Source organism: Ochlerotatus camptorhynchus, unplaced genomic scaffold (assembly GCF_037179485.1).
Source record: "Ochlerotatus camptorhynchus isolate MF236.1 unplaced genomic scaffold, CSIRO-AGI_Acam_v1.1 ptg000663l, whole genome shotgun sequence".
In the NCBI taxonomy this organism is placed as follows: Eukaryota; Metazoa; Arthropoda; class Insecta; order Diptera; family Culicidae; genus Ochlerotatus; species Ochlerotatus camptorhynchus.
Genome location: NW_027041142.1, coordinates 228,275 through 247,371, shown reverse-complemented (window position 1 = coordinate 247,371; position 19,097 = coordinate 228,275). Strand labels below are relative to the sequence as shown.

The 19,097-nt window shown below is 40.6% G+C and overlaps 1 protein-coding gene across 3 annotated transcripts in view; it reads right to left on the bottom strand.

The window, feature by feature from the left end:
* cac (cacophony) overlaps window positions 1-19,097 on the bottom strand; it is a 435,895-nt gene that overhangs the window by 232,204 nt on the left and 184,594 nt on the right. For all 3 annotated transcript variants that reach the window (XM_065237935.1, XM_065237936.1, XM_065237937.1), the window contains exon 3: window positions 14,586-14,768. In XM_065237935.1, coding sequence (XP_065094007.1) covers window positions 14,586-14,768 — 183 coding nt within the window. The remainder of the gene's footprint in view (window positions 1-14,585; window positions 14,769-19,097) is intronic.

Here is a 19,097-nt window from a genome sequence, read left to right as displayed (position 1 = left end):
ACATTCAAGATTCGTCAATCGTTTTATTTGTTAATATGACTACATGGTAATAACAGCAACTCGGTGATTAAAAAGGTGCTCGTCTGCCTAGTGGCAAATGTTTTTGCTTACTGAGCAGAAGACCGTGGGTTTAGTCCCAAGCTCCTTCGCGTTATATGATCGTTAGGACATCAATTCAGCTTATCGTTTACCAAAACGAACCCTGCTGCAAACCCAACCCTCTTATCCAACATCCCAGTGATTCCTCGTGGAAGTGCAGAGGTGTTCTCGGCTTCCATCATAGCGAGTGTCATGTCAACACAATCCTATCCATTCCTTTCTTGACCTGTGTTCGGGCGCGGGCGGTGCTGGTATTGCCTAATTTAAGATCACCAGTTTTTACACATTGAGGATGATTGCTAGTCCCAAGCATCGTCTATTGGTTCTCTGTGTAATTACAGCTGATCTGGCAGTAACAGAGTAGCAACCGTGGGCGGTCAATCAAGCTCAAGCTCAAGCTCAAGCTCAAGCTCAAGCTCAAATTTGAATGAATTTTCTTATGATCAGCATTTGTAGGAGATCTTTAAAGTATTCAAAAATTGTTACAATTTGGATCAAACATAAGATTTACATAGGAAAAACTGTGCAGAAAAACTTTGTCGAAGATCGCAAATTAATAAGACATTTGTGCTTAATTAACTTCAAACCAAGTGCGCCACGCATACCTTTAAGCTCATACGCAGGCCTGCAGATATTTGTGGTGCAGTAGGTCAAAAGTAAATGCTTGATAGCTTTTCGCACAGAAGTCTAATCAATTTGCGATCTTGAACAACGCTATTCTGCATATTTAGTTTACTCAATCTTAAGCTCAAGTTTGATCGAAATCGAACAATTTTTAAATTTTTAAAGCAGCATTATGGTTTTGCTGTATTTTTTTTAATAAAATACATTGTTTGAGTCAGTTCCAACTATCTCAAATAGGGTTACGGTATGTAATGTGGGTCTAGTCCTTTCATTCGGCCTATCACGCAAATAAATAATTAATTAAGGAATATTACACAAAAAATAAGGAAAATATTGATCACTGATGGTTGATAAATGTGTACCACACACAAATCAATTTATATCACAACATTTCAATACATTTTCAGCTCTCGTAAGTAATAAAACTGGTTGAGAATATCACAATGTTCGGAGTTTTTAGCCGCCATGACTTATAAGGTTAAGATGGGAAGGTTGACTGACGATCATCAAATGGCCTGATTATGGCATTTATTGATTGGAATTACCTGATAATACACACTAGACGTAAAACTTACAGTTGCTGTTTGAATATTTTATGTTTATTTTAATTGTTTAACAACGTTTTCACAAGTAAAACATGGACCCAACTTTAGGGACACATTTCTTTTCTATGTTCCTAACTATGGCCCATGAAATTCATTTGACAGCATATAGCAATAAGAGTAACGTCAACAATGTTGTTTTGCATTTGGATGATAAGGAACGAACAGGAAGGGAGATTTTTTCTGCCAAACCTGTATAATGAACATCACAATGTTCTGATTTAGATATTCTGCGGTCAAAAGACGATAAGCGAAATTTTTAATTTTTAATTTTTAAATTGAGTGATTTAATGTAGTTTTCGTAAAATTTTCTCTAAGAAATGTTTTGAGGAATGAAGAGCATTAAGTTAACAGTGATAGTGATAAAAAAAAATACATCAGAAAACGTTACCAAGAGCGTTTTTTTGAGGATCAAACAAGATAGGACGAAGTTGCATCCATAAATAGACCCAATTTGGGGACAATAGACCCATATTACATACATTTCCCTCGTGAGTTATTGTCTTAAAAAAAGTAAGTTTTTCAACTTTTCGTGGTTTCTGATAGCAAACGACATGATAAGCATATCTAAGCATACCATTTAGCAGTAGAATATCGTTTGCAGGTAAATTCATTGATGAGTTATGATTAAAAACGTAATCGATGGCTGCATATTAGACCGAGGTTAGGGACGTATACCCTACATCTTAAAATACCTCTGAGATATGTTGAAGAATTAAAGTGTATGTGATGCAAATTTTGAATGATTGATGACATTTTGCGTTCATTTGCAAATTTTTTTAGAACATTGTTCAGAAAACATGTTTGTTTTCAAATTTCATATGATATATTTTTTTCAGTCGTCTTAAAATAAAAGCATTGATCTCGAAAAGATTGGAATGATCAGTATCGATCCAAGAAAAATAGTAAAAGTAATCTTTTGAAAGATTATTGAAACTATAATACTAAAAACGTGAATATCAGCCAAATTTGATAACTTCGCACATCTCTGTTGTTTAAAAATGTAATGCTTTAATGTCTGTAGCACCTTTTCATAAAATTTGAGTTCTACAACTTTGCCTAAGTCAGCAATCCACTATCTTGTGAAAAAAAAACAAAATGTATCGCTGTGCCATCTTTGCAGCCGAAACTTAAACTTTTATCAATCAAATTGTAGTCCTACATAATCCAGGAAACTTCACTGAAGACGTCAACTCAATTGGATGCAATCCCAGAGCAAAACATAGCAAAAACACTCAAATTAGCTAAAAATCGCTTCAACCTCGAAAGATAAACCAACTACCTGTATAAAATACTAGATAATTGCTTGTTTTATCGATCTGAGTGCTGAAATTAGTTGGAAATGAGGAAGAGGACCTCCATAACAAAGAATTCAGAGTCTCAAATAAGCATATATGTATTGAATAAATGCTGTATAACAGTGTACAATGCTGAATAAAATGGGGTATCGAATTATGCGCTGCAAAAACCTAATTGAGATAGATAGACAAAATTATGAGGAATATTTGAACTTATTTGGTAAAAAACTGACTTGGCTCAAACAATTTGAAACTTCTATGGAAATTACTATGGGAAATCCAAACTATTTGTTCCTCGTCTTCTTGTCATTTCCAATAATGCTCTGTTTAAAACTTTTGTGAAATTTTCTAAGCTACAACTTTGCAGAAGATCAATTTTCAGCCAAACGTCAATTATTAATTGTTTAAAAGATTATTAATATAAAGGCATGATCAAGCAGCTGTTTATTGGGCAGCACTGTATTCTGAAGATTGACATAGTAGCCATCATTTTTGTGCTTTATACTACGAGCCTGCTGAACAGTTGATTGAGCATACCCAACAAACATTGAATGTTTAATAAGAGCTTATTCAGTCAAAAATAAGCTTATTCAGCTAAAAAATGGCTTATTCAGCTGTTAATCAACTCAAATTGTTTGTTGGGTAGTCATAAGACATCAGTGCACGCTGGCCTTAAAACGCAATCTAGCGGAACAAAATTTATAACTCCGAAACGAAGCATTTCCGCGACACCAACTTGGGTAAAGTTTCTCATCATAATATGAATAAATAATTCAAAACTCTTCCACAAAGATGGCGCCACAATCTTACTTCTTTCTCTGACGTTTTGGAGACTTGATGTCCTGGGCAAAGTTGTTTACCTTGACAAAATAAACAACTATTTTGAAGACGTAAAATTTCCACAGCCTACTGGTTTCTAATTATATGGAGTTAAAGAAAAAATGTCGAAAATATGGCTTATTCTTTCTGTTTTGGTTTTTTGCTGACAACCATATAATGTTATATTTTTCTCTTATGCAAATGCATTAAATAAATAACTTTTGTGGAGAAACATACTGGTTTAAGCTTCACCTTTAAAAGATATTGTAGGAAAATCGAAAAAACAACAGTTTTTGAACTTTAATATCTCCCAAAGCGCCAAAAATCGCAAACTGACATTTTCAGAAAAAATTAAGCTATACTCGATACACAAAATATCAAAATTTGAGAGAGGTTTATTTTGGTGTTTTTGAGATTTCATCATTTTAGTGGAGCATATATTTTTCTTTAATTTTTTTAATGCATTCAAATGGTGTTTTGAAGACTTGACGACTAAGAAAAAGTTGTTTTTCTTGATAAAATAAAAAACTCTTCTGAAGAAGTCAAAACTCCTACTGTTTTCGAGTTATATGGAACTACAGAAAAAAAAAATGAGAAAATAAGTGCTTTGATTTTAAATATATTGTTTAAAATTATGATGAGAAAGTTTTCCCAAGACACCAAGTTGCGGAAATGCTTCGTTTCAGAGTTATTAATTTTGCTCCGCTAAATTGCATTTCTGGCCCAGTGTGCAGTGACAAGAATCATTTAAAAAATTTGTTTTACATTTTATCACAAATCTTCAACAAAGTTGTAGCTGAGAAAGTTTCCTACGAGCAGAGGTATCATTTTTCAAAGCAGAGCGGTATGGCGAATTGTTAGATATATATGAACAAAACATTTGTTGTTCCGATAGTAATTTCCATATCAACATCAAACGGAATGTGCCTTTGGAAGGCTTATCAGGACCCAATTTGAAATCCTTTGAGTACTGTGGAGCGAAAATTTTAAATTTTGCATCTCACACTACTCGTCAACAAAATTTTAAACTCACCCGATCTATTTAGGACTTCCTAAAGTTTCCTCAATTTTCCTCACGCTCATGGATCTTCTCTTAGTTTTAACAATTCGCTGAAGTTCTCAAAACTTCTTCAAATGTATGTAATTTATTTAATGTTAACGGAACTGCTCTGAGGTTCTCTGTTCTTTCCTGAAGTTCTCAAAACTTATCTAAAGTTTTTACAGTTCCCATGTTGTACTAACCTGAATTTAATTGAACTGTCCTAAAAAATTTGAAGCTTCCGTGAACTTCTGAAGTTATGTGAAGAGCTCAATAATTTTTATAAAATATCTGAAGTTCAATAAAAACCTGCTAACTTCTTTAAAATTCCCACTAATTTTCTGAAAACAATAATGCTACTGAACTATTTTTAAAGTAAAATTAGTTTTTTTTTCAAATGGAGTCGAGTTTCGAACGCCTTTGGATACGGTTGTGTATAAAGTGTGTTCTCTGTTTTGTGCGTGCATTCGCTTTCATAGTTTTCGGCTGAATTTGCCGGATTAGCGCTGGCACTCTGCCTCCCGGACGGTTATACGTGTGTGAGTGGTGGTTTTCTCGTTTTTCCGAGAAGTTTTAGAATCGAGAAAGAAAACATGATTTAACGCTATCTGCGTTGTTTGATTTTTTCTCCCGGTCCAGAAATTTGTGGCATCGCGAGTGATAATTTAAAATAATTTTTGAAAAAATTAAGTGTTTTCGAACGAAAGTGTACCATAAGTGCTTCTGAACGTGTTTCGCAGTTGGGTGTGGTGAAATTCATGCATTCCCGTTTGATTTTGGAAATCCGTATCACAAAATTGCCCACCGATTCCTTTTTTGCCGTTCGACGACGACGGGTGTGCTTTCGCAAGAGTAACGTTTATTGGATCCGTTTCTTTGCACGGGAGTGTTTTTTTTTGTAACTGTGCCTGAGATTTGCATCGAGTGACGGAGATTGTGAGTAAGCTGAATGATGTCTCGCTGGATACGCCCAAGACTGGACGGGCGGTAGCTGGTGGCCGTGAACGGTTCCTGGGGAAAACACTTGATGGGAACCTCCTCCCAGATCACCATGGCAATACAGGAAGTATCACAACAAAGGTAATTGCTATTAGATATTTCGCAAACAGTGACAGATAGCGGACATGAAGAACCAGTGGAGGTGCCAGGCAAAGGTGTTTATCCTAGACAAATGGTAAGTTACAAATTCTCTGTTTTCGTTGTCGTAGGCGCCGTCGTAGTCGCTGTCGTAATCGCCGTCGTAGTCGTAGGCAGTACCGTTAGTATATTTAAAATTAAGCATCAACCATTTAAAATATGAATTATCGCGTATTTCTGTTGTTCATTACATTCCAAGTGAAATTAGAGAACGTAATTTCATTTGAATAGCTTGTTTAACCAGGTCTTAAACAATCGTCACGTCGGTCATAGCTTGTTATGATTGTCTGAACCATGCGTAAAGAGAAAATCGAAACAGTGAACGTCGCGTGAAAGTGGATCTTAATGAAGGCCTAAGTACTCTTTCGTAGCTTTTAGATTAAGGATTTCAAAGATCGTCGGTTGCAGAGGCTTGCTTACTGAGGAGAAAAACGCGGTCCTTTCAGATTCTTTCATATTAAAAATATTAAAATATCGCTAGTTTATCGTGCATTTTGTAAAACTTGTCTTTGTCGTCGGTGCCGGGTTTGAATAGTTATAAAAACTTGAGTAACGCTATAATGTGATATGAGAGGCTCGGTGGCCTTAGAGCAACCGTTTTTGCTTACTGAGCAGAACATCATGAGTCTAATCTCAAGCCCATCCACATTCAAGATTCGTAAATGATTAAAAAGGAGCTCGTCTGCCTAGTGGCAAACGTTTTTGCTTACTGAGCAGAAGACCGTGGGTTCAATCCCAAGCTCCTTCGCGTTATACGATCGTTAGGACATCAATTCAGCTTATCGTTTACCAAAACGAACCTTGCTGCTAACCCAACCCTCTTACCCAACATCCCAGTGATTCCTCGTGGAAGTGCAGAGGACTCCTCGGCTTCCATCAAAGCGAGTGTAACGTCAACACATTCCTACCCATTCCTTTCTTGACCTGCGTTTAGGCGCGGCTGGCGCTGGTATTGCCTAATTCGAGATCACCAGTTTTTACACATTGAGGATGATTGCTTGTCCCAAGCATCGTCTATTGGTTCTCTGTGTAATTACAGCTGGTCTGACAATAACAGAGTAGCAACCGTGGGTGGTCAATTATGCTCATGCTCATGCTATAATGAGTTTTTTTTTCAAATTCTCCCGCATTTCGCTAACGTTCATGAAAGTTCCTAAAGTTTTCCGATCTTCTCTTAAGTTCCATTGACTTCTATGCAGTTTTCAAAATGTTTCTGAAGATCTATGCACTTCTGCGAAGATTTAAATTTTTTTCTGTAATTTCTTTTTTTTCGCAATTTTACTGGAATCAAAACGAAATAATGAATACAGTTCTATGATATTCACTGAAGTTCTCAAACAATTTCTGCAATTCATGGAACTAACCTTAAATTATCAACGCTAAATCATAACTCCTTCAATAGTTCAGACGTTTATGATGTTTTTAAATCTGCACTGAATATATCTGAATTTTCTAAAAGTTTTCTATACTGCCCTATTTTGTTCTACAAAAGTACCATAAGACAGTTTGGGTTTACTTCAGTACCTCCAAAAGAATCAGACCTTTTTCTGAAAAATATCACGGCCGTGAGACCGCATAATGCCGGATGAGACAATATTCATAATTCCCTGCAGCTTCTGAAGTTTTCGCATTAATCATATACTTTTCGGAATATCCCATAATTCCACGAAACTCCTTGTAAGTCACTTCAAATTTCCTTAAGTGAATGGGATTGTTCTGAAGTTATCTGATCGTTCTCGAACGACTCAAAACATCGATGAATATCATGAATCTATCTAAAAATTCCTTAGAAGTTCTCTGGAGTTTCTTGAAGATCTGGGTGCTTGCTAGAAGTTCTCGCATTTTTTTAATCAATGGAACTTTCTTGGTGATCTCTTAACAGCATAACTAAATCCTTCCATTTTTTTAAGATCTTGAAATTTCCATGATGTAACATAAAATACTCTTACATTTTCAGGTTGTCCAAAGTATTTTTATTATATTCCAGAAATTATCTCGTAGCTTTTCAGAAGTTTCCGGAGATTCCATGAGTGTCTCAAAACTTCCTTAAGGTTTCTGCAAATTTCCTTGAAATTTTATGAACTGCCCTGTGATTCTCTGTTATATCTTGATGTTCTCGGAGCTTCCATGAAGCTTTCAATTCTATTGAAGATCTCGGTTATGCTCTGAAATAAATGGAATTCTCGTATACACCTTTAAACTTCCCTGAAACTCTCTGGACTTCTGTGAAATTCCTAAAAACTTTCTGAAGATTTATAAATTCTCTGATAGTTTCTTTACTTTCCTAAAATTCTCGGAACATCTTAAGTGTTCACAATTGGTAGTCTAACTAACGCTTATAGATGTTTAAACTGCTACAAAAATCGGAGCTAAAGCTACGAGAACTGCCCTTAAGATCTATGAAACTCCCCATCGATCTCTAGTAGACCTATGCGCAATCACATCACACTGCCGCCGCTGGAACTTTTTCACTCGCCAATTTGCCGACGATGTAAAGCCTTTAAGATGCTTCTCAATTATTGAAGAAATGTTTATCGTAAACTACACCAAATTGGAAATTAAAACAAGCATGTTGAGCTTTAAGATGCATAAGAATTCAAAAACAATATCTTTCATTGGTGGAAGAAGTTCCTAGGACCATAATGGAAATAATCAAATGCGCTTCGGGAAACAAGGGTGTACTACAGCTGACAAATAATTTTGGTTGAATCTAATATGTTTTCCAATCTCGATTTTGACGTTCTAATTTAATAAGTTGCTTAGATATTCCATTTTCATGCTGGTTTCAAACGCGTGTTTAGTAACAGCCTCCTAAGGGAACCCTCAGAAAAGTGACCAGATTATGTAACAGATATCACCGCATGATAATTTGAAAACAAGCCACATCGTGTGCCAAGATCTACATTATCGGAGACCACAATGGCTCTACCGTCAGGCTGACTGGGCTAAATATCAGGAAGCCATCATGGAAACCTGCCGGAGAACGAGCCCCACCAGCATCGCTGAGCTCACCGAAACAATATACGAAGTAGCTACTGGAGTCATCCCATAGATCTAGTCCTACACCAGGTAGGAAAGCCCTCCATTGGTGGTCATCCACCACCAAAGCCGTTATAAAAGCCAGAAGAAAAGTCCTCCGGGCTGCCAAGCGCTTACCTGCCAACCACCCGGATAAGGAGACCGCTCTGAAGCAATACAGAGCAAAGAGAAACGAATGTAGAGACACCATCAGGGTAACAAAAAAACAGCTGGGAAGACTTTCTCTACGAAATAAACCCTAGCCAAACAACCGTCGACCTGTGGGGTAAGGTGAATGCCCTCAGCGGAAAAAGGAAGGCACGGGGCATAATCATCGAACACGAAGGGATAACCACACGAGATCCAGATAAAATCGTCGACGTCTTAGGCAATCACTTCGCCTCCCTATCATCAATTGAAGGTTATGTTGAGAATTTCCACCAGATCGACAACCCGTTCATTGACTTAATTGTTAACATGCAGATCCCTGAAGAAGACGACGCAGTAATCAACCAGCCATTTAGTATGCGCGAGTTCTCTCTTGCCTTATCGAAGGCCAGAGGAGGGTCCGCTGGACCAGACGAAGTTGGATACCCTCTTATTCAATACCTTCCCATGGCCGAGCAGGTAAAAAACCTGAAACTGCTCAATCAAGAATGGCTGCAGGACTCTTTTCCGGAAAAATGGAGGCACAGCCTCACAGTTCCGATCCCAAAACCGAACACCTCAGGACACGGAGTCGATAAATTTCGACCAATCTCGCTGACCTGTTGCGCATCTAAACTGATGGAGAGGATGGTGAACCGAAGGCTCATGGATTTTCTGGAAGATGGAAGGTTACTCGATCGCCAACAACATGCCTTCAGACCGGAACATGGGACCAACACCTACTTTGGGACCCTAAGTGAAGCACTTCAGGACGCATTCACCAAAAATCACCATGTCGAGCTGGCCACCCTGGATATATCTAAGGCATACAACCGTGCTTGGATGCCGGGGGTGTTAGAACAGCTCAAGAAATGGGGACTTAAGAGCCAAATTCTGAAATTTATACAAAACATTCTGTCACACCGTACCTTCCAACTTACCCTTGGAAATTGCCACTTCAAGACTTTCAACGAGAAAACCGAGGTACCCCAGGGATCGGTGATTGCGGTTACACTATTTCTCATAAGCATGAACGGTGTCTTCTCGCGGTTGCCGAAAGGAGTCCTTATATTTGTATATGCTGATGATATCGTTCTCATGGTGGTCCAAGCAACAGTCAGAGCATTACGAAGAAAGCTTATACAAGCCACCACCTACGTACCAACCTGGGCTTCGTCAGCCGGATTTCAGCTCTCCGCAAGCAAAAGTGGGTATACACACGTATGCTCGACCAATCACAAGGTCCTGAGCACGAAGATTCTCATCAACGTCCCATTCCATAAAACCATTCGAATCCTCGAAGTCTGCTTCGACCGTCCCCTCACATTCGGCCCGCACTTCAACGAGGTTAAAAGCAGTTGTAAACAGCGAATCAACCTGCTGAAAACTAAATGCCAACCGGCAGACCCGTCTGAACGTCGCAAAAGCTATCATAAACTCACGCCTAACATACGGGATTGAAGCAACCTACATCGCAATGCCCCTGTTAGTTGAAAAACTTGCACCTGTCTACCAGCAAGCCATACGATTATCATCGGGCCTCCTCCCAGGAACCCCTGGAGTAGCTGCCTGTATCGAGGGCGGAGTGCTCCCCTTCAACAGGTACATATCCAAAACAATCTGCCATCGAGCCATCAGCCACTGTGAAAACACGTCCGGTAGCAGGAAGGAAGGTTTACTCCTCGTTGAGGTTAACCAACCAAGTACTCCCACTGGTGTCCAGGGCCCACTGGTGTGGCCCAGGGGTTGGAGCCTGCCAAAAATTCAAACCGATCCTACAATCAAAAATAAGTTTAAAGCAGGTTCCAACTCTTTAGCAGTGGCACAAACGGTCCTAGACCTTCAAAAACGAAAATACGAAGGATACTCAATTAGATACACAGATGGCTCGGTCGCCCAAGGGAAGGTGGGGATCGGTATCTGTGGTCCCAATCTCAGCGAATGTCACCGACTGCCAGACCAGTGTTTGATATTCTCCGCCGAAGCCGCCGCGGCTTTCATCGCTGCCACCACCTCCGATGAACGACCGATAGCCATCTTCACCGACTCCACCAGCGTGGTTGCTGCTCTTGAGTCCGAAACGAGTAGACATCCCTGGATCCAGGCGATCCAGGAACATGCACCAAATAACACAACATTCGTTTGGATCTCAGGGCACTGTGGTGTTCGGGGGAATGTAGAGGCGGACGATCTAGCAGCTTCTGGTCGGCACATGGCCAAATATACGCAAGAGGTCCCAGGACCTGATCTAAAAAAATTGGTAACCAAAATTATTGAGGATTCCTGGAGCCACGACTGGATAGCAGCTAGAGCACCAGCCATTCGAAAATTAAAAGAGAATATTACTAGATGGGACGATCCATCACTGCACCGGGAGCAGGTCGTGATATCCCGTCTCCGAACTGGCCATACAAACATCTCCCACAGGAGAAGGATATGCGATCTATGCCGTCACAAACTGTGGAATACTTCATTTGCCATTGTCCAAAGCAGAGCTGGTAAATATCACGGCCGTCATGTGATAATGAGAAAACAGGTCCTTTCACTATCAAGAGACGAAGTGACCGATCATTAGCTTTCTTGTCATTTTCCAATGATCAAGCACTCATGAGAATAATTGTTATGTGGTTTTGACATCAACATTTCTAACTGATTCAGATGAATTTAAGCAAGGAACCATATGAAATCGGCAGAGTGAATATATTTTTAAGATTTCCTCGGTACAAGTAACTTTAATAGCAATACATGAGCTAGTAATCACGATGATCACAACACTGTCACGTTTTGTCATGACAAAAAAATCGATGATATTTTGAATAAAATCTCTGTCATCGTTTTCTTATCCGATGATAGTGACAGAAGTATCTCTTTAAATACCGGACTCTTCAACCAGATATAACACTTAAAATCCCTATCATGACCAACCGCAACGAACAAGGAAAGCTAAAGGAACGAAAATATCACCACGAACCGAACGAACACAAACCCTTTACCCAACTGAAACAATACAGGAATAAAACAAAAAAAAAACTCTGTTTAAAATACTCTGTAAAATATGATTTGAGGATTTCCCATCTGGAACTTCCATCCCTACCTTTTTGAGAGCCTCCCCTCTGGAGGTTTAGAGATGAACCAGCCTAAGGCTGAAAGTCTCGTTAATAAAGGAAAAAAAATCTGCATTATACCAGATGTATTCCGGATTCCCCCGGGCAAGTAAAACATTAACACAACAAGCAATACCTCAATTCACATGAGAATCCGACAATAAAATCGGCCCATGACCGTTATGTCCAGTGCTCAGGACCACATTGGCCCATGGAAACGTTCCAAATTCCCCCGGGAAATTGCAAGAGTCTCAAACCAAAACGCATAATGTGACATATCAAATAACAATGAAATTCAAAACAAAGGTTATTGGTCATACTGTTTGTTCAATATCTTCACAAAGATCGAACATTCATCCAACCGCTTACACATAATTTCGATACTGTTCCGAACAAATACGATGGTGTTACCAAAGTCAACGGCGTCACGCAACAACGCCGCCGCCGCTGGAGCTAAAACAGCTTCTACGCCGCCTCTGCCGCCGCCGATGAAATGACCGGCCTTATTGCTTAACGCATATTAGCTTATTGCGTGCTCTCAGTTTTGTGTATTAGTTGCACTTTCACAGTTATTAGTTGAGAGCATTCGATGCCTCTACCATTTGTGTATTAGTATAATTGTGTGGCAAGTACAATCATACTTCTATGCCAAGGGCAGTCGAGAAACTTTCCAGCCCGAAAGCATTGTCTTGCTTTGTAGCTGCGCCTTTACCGACTGCGCTAAGGGAGGTCCATACGTACAGGTCAAATCTAAAGATCTAGCATTTCTGGTGTACTTAGAACTTCTTAAAGGTTTCCTCAATTTTCCTCAAGCTCTTTATATTTATGAAGTTCTTTTGACACCGGTAAATTCTAGGAACTTCTTAAAAGTTCTGTCAATTTTTCGAAAGCAAATAGAACCACATTGAGATTATTAAAGTATGTTTCAGTAAAGGGCTGTTCATAAACTACGTAGACAGTTTAGGGGGGGGGGGCAATTATCCACGACCCATACAAATTTCAAAAGATTTGTATATACAATTGTCTACGCAGGAGAGGGGGGTTCAAGAATCCCAAAAACCTGTCTACGTAAATAATGAACAGCCCCTAAGTTCACAATATTTTCAGGATACAAACTTCCCTTATGTTCCCGGAGTTTATTTGTGAAGCTTTACTGAAATTCAAAGCACTTACTTTCATTCCTCAGAACTTCTGTACAGTCTTAAAATTGTTGTGAAAATAATGGGATTTCACAGAAGATCTCGAATCTTTTATAGAGTTAATTACAAACTCGAAATAAATCAATCAATTATTTTCCTTAATGCCGGCATTTTGAAAATGTTCAACATATTGAACTTATACATGAAAAATGAATCTTCAAGACATCGAATATGTTGAGATGTTAGACTTACTAAAATTAAATTTAACTTCAACAATTAATGGATTTGATTGTAAATCTGCTTCTTTAAAACTGATTGACATGTACTTTTGCGTTAGTTGTTGTTGTTATTGTTATACAAAAAAAAGTATATTTTTAACGCAATTTAAGTTTTGGAGAAACCTGGGTATATCGGGAATTTTATTTAGTCAAATGAGGGGCGTCTTTGTCGATAGATAAATACGATTAATCGTGAAAAAGCTTCAAATTGGGTTCATTAATTTTAAAAATTTTATCGGTTTTTATACATCATCGGAAAGAGCTTCGTTTTCTGAGAACAATATTATTTTCAAACCCGCGTAACTGCGTTACAACACGGTGATACTCGCGAAGACAAAGGTAATTCCATTGAAACATCTCTCAATATCGAGGCTAGAGTTATTGGCTCCCAACTGCTGGTCAGTATTTGCTGGGTATTGATGGTATCAGTGGACGCTCGATACTTTGGTAAAACTAGATGGCTATTCTCGTGTGGTTGAAGTCCAAAACTCGAAAATATCAGATTCTCATGACTCTAGGTTCTTTGATTCTATGTTCTCTTGATTGTAAATTCTCTTGATTATTCAGACTTCTGTGCATTGATTATAGTAAATGACAAATTTTAGTTCTAATTTAATCCGTTGAATAAAGTGTATCGTTCTAATCACATAAAGGTTTTAAGACAACATTTAAGTCTTACTCACGGCCATGAAGATCAACACTGAGGAAAATAGACCTAAGAATTTCATAAGGCTCGACTTATGAACAACATATATGAATTTCATAAGCATGACTTATGAATGATTTTCGGGTAACATGAGGCAGCTCTTATACGCCTTTAACCATTTAATTTTCCCAAGCGTTGAAAGGCGAGTGGTCAACACATGCACACTTAATCTAGCTCGGTAAAATCTCCAACAGCCAATTACATCGGCATTTACTTTTGCTCATATATCTGCAAAATATCTGTTTGTTAGCTGATATCTCAGCAAAATGAATTGTTAGCTAAGTATCGGCAATTTTTTTTACTGAATCTCAGCAAAATAAATTGCAGAACTACTCAGCTGTTGGAATCTCGGCGAAAAAATTTCAGTATTCGGGCTCTCTAACCTCAACGTCAATTTTCCGCTTCCAGTCTACTTCGATTTTTTTTGTCAACATTATTTTTCATAAGGCAAATCAATGAAATTGACACTCATTTCTTATGGCTAAAATTCATAAGTGTTTCTTATGGAATTCTTACGTTCCTTTGCCTGCGTGAAGTGAAACCCAAAACCGTTACCTGAGTTGCAGCATACTTACTTCCTAATGATGTTGTCCTCGGAGAGGATGAATAGGGAAGTGGGCCCACCCCCGGACGGAGGTTGGCCCCCTTGACTGTTGGGGCCACCCATCTTATCAGCTAAGTAGTGGCCTCCTTTGCGACCGAACTGGCCCCTGTTGGAGCCCTGACCTGCAAGCGCCGCTTCTTGAGCCGCTGCCAACCTGCAAATAAAGAAAATAAAACATTGTGTCAGTAAGCGATGACAACCGAGCATTACAATCCAAACATTTTTCGAAAAGCAGCTCGTCTCACTCAACGACCACAATCCGGATCGAATTCAAACTTTGTTCATCGTAATCGGAGATAATTGACCTAAATTTAACAAATGCAGTAGCCGCCCGCCCATTTCCTGATCCACATCCGCCTTAACACGGAATTCGCCGAGTGATTTATGGCGAGGTAGCAGGATGTTGGTTGAAACGAGTGCAGCCAAAACGGATGGTACCGTTTCTTCTCTTGGTGGTACTCTCGTGCCAGCAACAACAACAACATTAACAGAAACTAGAAATTAGTGCTACAGTTAGCGTGCACAGCACTCACTAGCAAATCTTAAGCCCTCCAGGGTCCTAGAATTATCTGCAGTTGTCACCCTTTATCTCCCCTCTGTGCACGCTGGTGGGAGCGACAGCAGCAACGAACGCCATATCCAGTGCCACCCAATCATCCGGTCGGTCGTTCGGCCTGTATGGGCCTACCACGGTGGCTGGTGATAGTTTTATGCATATTTCCTTTTCGTTTCCGCCTTTTCGTGATAGGGTATGATGCATATAGCATAACCTTGGGCACGTGGGGGTGGCGAGGGGGCTGCCGTTGGATCTCGTTGCTTGCAATGTTCGGTATGTAGGTTATGTTGAAAATTACAGAAAGACTAGCGAAGCATATTGAACAGACGATGTGAAGGCTGCTACTTCGACTCTCGATTGAGAAAAGTGCTGTTGCGATAGTTTGGAAACAAAACACTGAAATTCTGCTAGCTGTTACTTACAGCTTCAAAGCTGCAATTTTATTTAGGTTTTAATTATATCGATACATAGGTATCCAGTGTACTTACATTTCAGTATTAGAATAACAAATTTAGATTCCAATTATCTTAATTTCAACTTTAGATTTATGTAGTGGTGAATCTAGGTTAGGAAACTAATTAGATCAAATTCTGAATGTAATAATACAAATGACTTACGGATTTATAATATTTAGATTTTACTAATCCAGACCACTATTCTAGTACTAAATAAAGCAATTAGGTTTATATCAATATTAAATAATTCCACAAGCAGATGAATTTCACTTTGTGTTAACGTGGTTCTTAGAAAAACACTTCTGATTACTGTTTTCGATGTCAACGGTTGTCATTCCTGATACTATATGTCACTCGACCAAGTCGAGGGAGCGCCCGGTCGCACAATCGCCCGGTGACGACCCAGTGGTTGTCGCAACATTCCCCGACCCGTGTGGTCCGGGACTACCGAAGACGTCCAAGACAGCAATCTTCGCTGATGGTCGTAAGATGATCCCTTTCGCTGTTAGAATCCTAGCCTTCCTGACTTGTCCATCTTGAGCAACGCAAACCTCCGTGATCCTCCCTCTAATCCAGTGATTCCTCGCCGTATCATCAACCACGATCACAATGTCGCCTACCTGGAGTGGCTTCACCGGCTCGAACCATTTGGACCGTCTCGCCACCACCGGTAAGTACTCACGAGTCCATCGGCGCCAGAATTCGTCGATCATCCATTGAGCTAGCTTCCAACTATCTCTGAGCGCGCTACGATGGTCTATTGGCTGCACTGCTGGTTGATTTACTCCCTGTGTCCCATACAACAGGAAGTGATTCGGCGTAAGTGCTTCTTGATCCGCCGAATCGAGAGCGATGTATGTTAGAGGACGTGAGTTGACGACTGATTCGGCTTCTAGAACAATGGTTTCGAAAGTCTCCTCGTTCGGTTGTCGCAGTCCGTTCCCAATGGCAAACATGGCTGTTTTTACGGATCGTACCATCCGTTCCCATAGGCCACCCATGTGTGGTGCTGCAGGTGGATTGAAAATCCATTTTGTGCGCGCGTTGGTGAATGTCGACGCGCAGTTTTCATTGATCTTCTTCATTTCCATCTTTAGTTGTCGATTCGCTCCAACGAAACAGGTACCGTTATCGCTGTATACTTCTAGAGGCGCCCCACGTCGTGCCACGAACCGCCGAAATGCCATTATGCACGATTGCGCCGATAGAGTGTGGACCACTTCCATATGCACCGCCCTGATGGTCAAGCAGGTGAATAAAGCCACCCAGCGCTTGACTTGGCTTCTTCCCACTTTGACCAACATCGGCCCGAAATAGTCAATACCAACGTACGAAAACGGCTTCACGAACGGAGTCAGCCGAGCTCTTGGTAACGGTGCCATCCGAGGGATCCGAGGAATCGCTTTGGAGTTCTTGCACCGCTGACATTCGGCAGCTACTTTTCTCACCAGCCGTCGCAAAGCAGGAATGTAGAACCTTTGCCTCATGTCATTGAAGACCGTCTCGTTGTTGGCGTGAAGCAGACATTGATGGTAGCTGTCAGTAAGAAGGAAGGTTATCGGATGCTTTTTCGGCAAGATAATGGGGTACTTAGCTTCGTATGGGGCGAATGGAGCAGCCCCAATACGACTGCCCATTCTAATGACTCCCAATTGATCCATGAACGGCGACAGTTTATAAAGTGGACTCGATTTTTCCACCATCGGTTCGTTCTCTCCATCTCCTTTTGTCTTCAGTAGCAGATATTCCAGTGAAAACGCTTCCTCCTGCGCTTGCCGCCACAATAAGTTTTCCGCTTCAGCAAACTCTTCCGAAGACAGCTCTCTTCGGATTTTATAGTTCCCAGCTCGTTCCTTAAACAGTCTGGCAGCTTTACATACGTACGCAACTGTCCTGTGCAAGCGAAGCCAATTGGAGAAGCGGCTCACATCGACAACAGGGTCATGCACTACTTCCTGATGGTGAAACAACTGTCGCACTTGTTCTTCCGCAGTGTCTTGAGGCTTTCGGTGAACCGGCCATTCAGTTTCTGGTAAGCGAAGGAACTTGGGTCCGTTGAACCAGAGACTTTCCTTGCTGAAATCTGGACCAGCTTTCCATTTCGTGGCGTCGTCTGCTACATTCTGCCCTGATGGCACATACCTCCACTCGTCAACTTTGGAGGTGGAGAGAATTTCTCCAATACGAAATGCCACGTATTGATGATAACGGACGGCATCCGAATTTAACCAGGAAAGCACTGTCGACGAATCCGACCAGAATACCCTCCGGGTAGTTGGAAGCGTTAGATGCTGGCAAACATTTTCCATCAAGCGGGCTCCAATCAACGCCGCCTGCAATTCCAGTCTAGGTATAGATACGGGTTTCAAAGGGGCAACTTTGCTTTTGGCGATGATGAGGGAACACTCAACTCCACATTCACCTACTGTTCGCAGATAGATGGCACCTGCATAAGCCTGTCGACTCGCATCCACAAATGCATGTAACTCCGATACCCTTGATTGATCCGAACGAGTACAACCCAGAAGACATCGTGGAATCTGGATTTCACCCAGATGTGTAAGGTACTCCTGCCATGCTCTCCAAGTGTGTTGCAAATGCTCAGGGATCAGTTCATCCCAGTTTGTCCCAGCTCGCCAAATATGTTGCATCAAAACTTTACCGTGTATTATGAAGTGAGCTATCAACCCTAACGGATCAAAAATACTCATTATGATTCGAAGTACTTGCCTTTTTGTCGGAATTGACAGACGGCTATCCAGAGACGACAGCTCAGAGTTTGATGGAGTCGTGAACGTGAATATATCACTACCGGGAATCCAGAACATTCCTAGAACTCGTTCCGACTCCGAATCCAGATTCAGATTCTTGTTAGAAACCTCCTGCAGTACTCCAAGATTATGTAAAACTTCCCTGGAATTCGATACAAACTGACAGATCTCAAATCCACCGCTGGCGTGGATATACTTCACCTGCTTCATCAGCTCAATCGCCTCGTCCACTGTGTCCACGCTGTCAAGGTAGTCATCGACATAGTGGTTGTTGGTGATTGCCTTCGCTGCTCGTGGAAACTCCTCAGAGAACTCCTCCGCATTTCTGTTCTTTACGAACTGCGCTATACACGGAGAGCAGGATGCCCCGAAAATGGCTACATCCATGACGTACACTTGCGGTGGATCCTCCGGGTTATCTCTCCACAAAAAACGCAAGAACTGTCTATCTGCTGCACGAATAATGATCTGGTGAAACATTTCTCGCAGATCTCCACCAATCGCTATATTTCTCTCGCGGAACCTTATCAGCACGGCGATGAGCGAAACCAGCAAATCTGGGCCTTTCAACAAAAGATCGTTGAAGCACAAACCCTCCACGGTTGCAGCTGCATCCCAAATCAAACGAACCTTGTTCGGTTTTTTGGGATTTTGGACCACCCCAAGTGGCAGATACCAGGTATGTCGCTGGTGCACGGAAT